Raw genomic sequence first — 2,500 nt, 5'->3', positions numbered from 1 at the left:
CGGGTACCCACCAACACTCATATATATATATATATATATATATATATATATATATATATATATATTATATATATATATATATATATATATAACGCTACAGAATGAATTTTGAGTTAGAATCAAGCCACTTACTTCACTCTTTGCTTAGCAGCCTTTTGGACCTCGAAGTCTTTCTGCAGGACTTCCAAAATCTGTTCACATTCGGATTCCGTTAAATGGGAGAGATTCAACTTTTTACCCATCCTGACCTTGACCTTGACCTTGTCGTATCCAAATCAGAATTTAATCACACACATACACACAGGCATATACACATAAACACACCAACAAATGGCCACGACACGGGATATTCGCTAAAACCCCAGGATTGATCCTTCAGATGTTCTAAATAGATTACTTATTTAGAACGAAGAGCTGAGATAAATCCAACAGACGCATGGCCTTTTGTATGGAGATTGTTCAAATAATCCAAGATAATTAATTGGAGATTTTAATGATGTGAAGTTTACGATTCTTTGTTATGTATGTTTTGTTTGATTGTTTGTTTGTTTTTAAATTCAATACGGCTTTGTTTTTGTAGTTCTTCGAAGCTTTGCTCGTCTGCCTGTGAAAAAAACAAAAACAAGAATCATTATGTTTAGTCATAAATAAATAAATTTAGAAATAATCAATAGGCGTCAATAGTCGTGACGTCACTTCCCCCGTAATGACGTATGATAATTTAGTAACTTGTTCTAAACTTTCGGAACAATTGCGGACGCCCTTATGAAATATTTCTCAAACGAACTTCTTCTTCTTCTTCTTCTTCTTCTTCTTCTTCTTCTTCTTCTTCTTCTTCTTCTTCTTCTTCTTCTTCTTCTTCTTCTTCTTCTTCTTCTTCTTCTTCTTCTTCTTCTTCTTCTTCTTCTTCTTCTTCTTCTTCTTCTTCTTCTTCTTCTCTTCTTCTTCTTCTTCTTCTTCTTCTTCTTCTTCTTCTTCTTCTTCTTCTTCTTCTTCTTACTTCTTCTTTTTCTTCTTCTTCATCTTCTTCTTCTTTTTCTTCTTCTTCTTCTTCTTCTTCTTCTTCTTCTTCTTCTTCTTCTTCTTCTTCTTCTTCTTCTTCTTCTTCTTCTTCTTCTTCTTCTTCTTCTTCTTCTTCTTCTTCTTCTTCTTCTTCTTCTTCTTCTTCTTCTTCTTCTTCTTCTTTTTGCCTATTGATGTCACGGAAATCTTATACAACACAACAGTATGTAGGCCTACAAGACCCATTTCCTTGCGGATACTAACGCCTCACACCATTCAGCTATCGCGTACCGTCTGTCTAACACATTTTACAGACAATGGGGCATGATCTATATTCCCTTTCCATGTGCTCGAGGTCATTGGTCACATTGCAAAATGTGCTCAAAGTGACCAACAAAGTGAAAAGTGTTCACAACTTTTGAAATATCTAACATCACGATTGGTCATTTTATTCAGCTTGACACATGGGTATGTTTACAACTTTCATAAACAAAGCAGCGTGTTTACATTTGTTAAGAAATATCCAATCGTCGGACCTCAACAAATCATGTGATTGATGACTTGGTTGGACGAAAACATGAATATAGATCGCTCCCATTGTAGATTACCGCCCTTTGAAATAAAATTCCTCTGTTTATCTTCCGATGACATTGCGAGTACGCCCACGCCCATGCCATTCACCCCTTCACCCCCCTCCCCCCCTTCCAAGCCCCCTCCCCCCTTCCAAGCCGCCCCCCCCCCCTCCAAGACAAAAATTTATCGCTTGCATTTTTAAAAGACTTCGTTGCTATTGTTGACAAATTCCAGACCAATGAAACACAATACTATATATAGCCTACCCCGAGTGTGTATGCACATATGCTGACACATCAATACATTGTGACCAGTAGCTACAAAAAGGTGTTATTTATTTCGTGGTGAACATGATTACATAACATTGGATTTTTATCCTTAACTTATAAATGGAATGAAGATGATGTCACACGGGATTTGTTATTGTTTTTTCCCCCGTTAATGAGTAATTCTGACTAAACTGTATTAACCAGACAAAAAAAAAAAAAAAAAAAAAAAAAAAAACGTTCTAGGTTACACATAGTTTTGTGTGTTGGTCCGTGATACTTCCGGATGGCAATGTCGTCAGTTTCTTGTCCAAGCGCATACTATCTATAAGAACTTGTTTAGAACCAAGATGCTGGTTGCTGGGTGGACGTGACATTAGACAATTGAATCCTATTGTCAATTAAATCGATTTAAGAAAAGTTTGCAAGGTATTCGTATATCAATCTGTGAAAAAGTATTATATATTTTTTTTCGATTTGCCAGTACTTCTGTACTACATGATAAAGATTTAACATTCCTACATACTACGTATGAGCTTTTATAAAGGGAATGAGATTAGCGGAAGAGTAGCGTCCCTTGATTGGATGTCACCTTACAGAGAGAACGTCAACATGGTTTTGAGCATGCGTCTCATGCCGCTTTCACCGAAAGCAAGGAC

The 2,500-nt window shown here is 36.4% G+C and overlaps 1 protein-coding gene across 6 annotated transcripts in view; it reads right to left on the bottom strand.

Annotated features, from left to right (window-relative positions):
* LOC144959128 (uncharacterized) overlaps nucleotides 1–2,500 on the bottom strand; it is a 141,325-nt gene that overhangs the window by 128,419 nt on the left and 10,406 nt on the right. For all 6 annotated transcript variants that reach the window (XM_078891588.1, XM_078891580.1, XM_078891591.1 and 3 more), the window contains exon 2: nucleotides 133–604. In XM_078891588.1, coding sequence (XP_078747714.1) covers nucleotides 133–242 — 110 coding nt within the window. In that variant the 5' untranslated portion in view covers nucleotides 243–604. The remainder of the gene's footprint in view (nucleotides 1–132; nucleotides 605–2,500) is intronic.

This window comes from Berghia stephanieae, chromosome 13 (genome assembly GCF_034508935.2).
Source record: "Berghia stephanieae isolate SIO BIC M18660-M18661 chromosome 13, UCSD_Bste_1.3, whole genome shotgun sequence".
In the NCBI taxonomy this organism is placed as follows: domain Eukaryota; kingdom Metazoa; phylum Mollusca; class Gastropoda; order Nudibranchia; family Aeolidiidae; genus Berghia; species Berghia stephanieae.
This window is presented reverse-complemented; position numbering and strand designations above follow the sequence as displayed.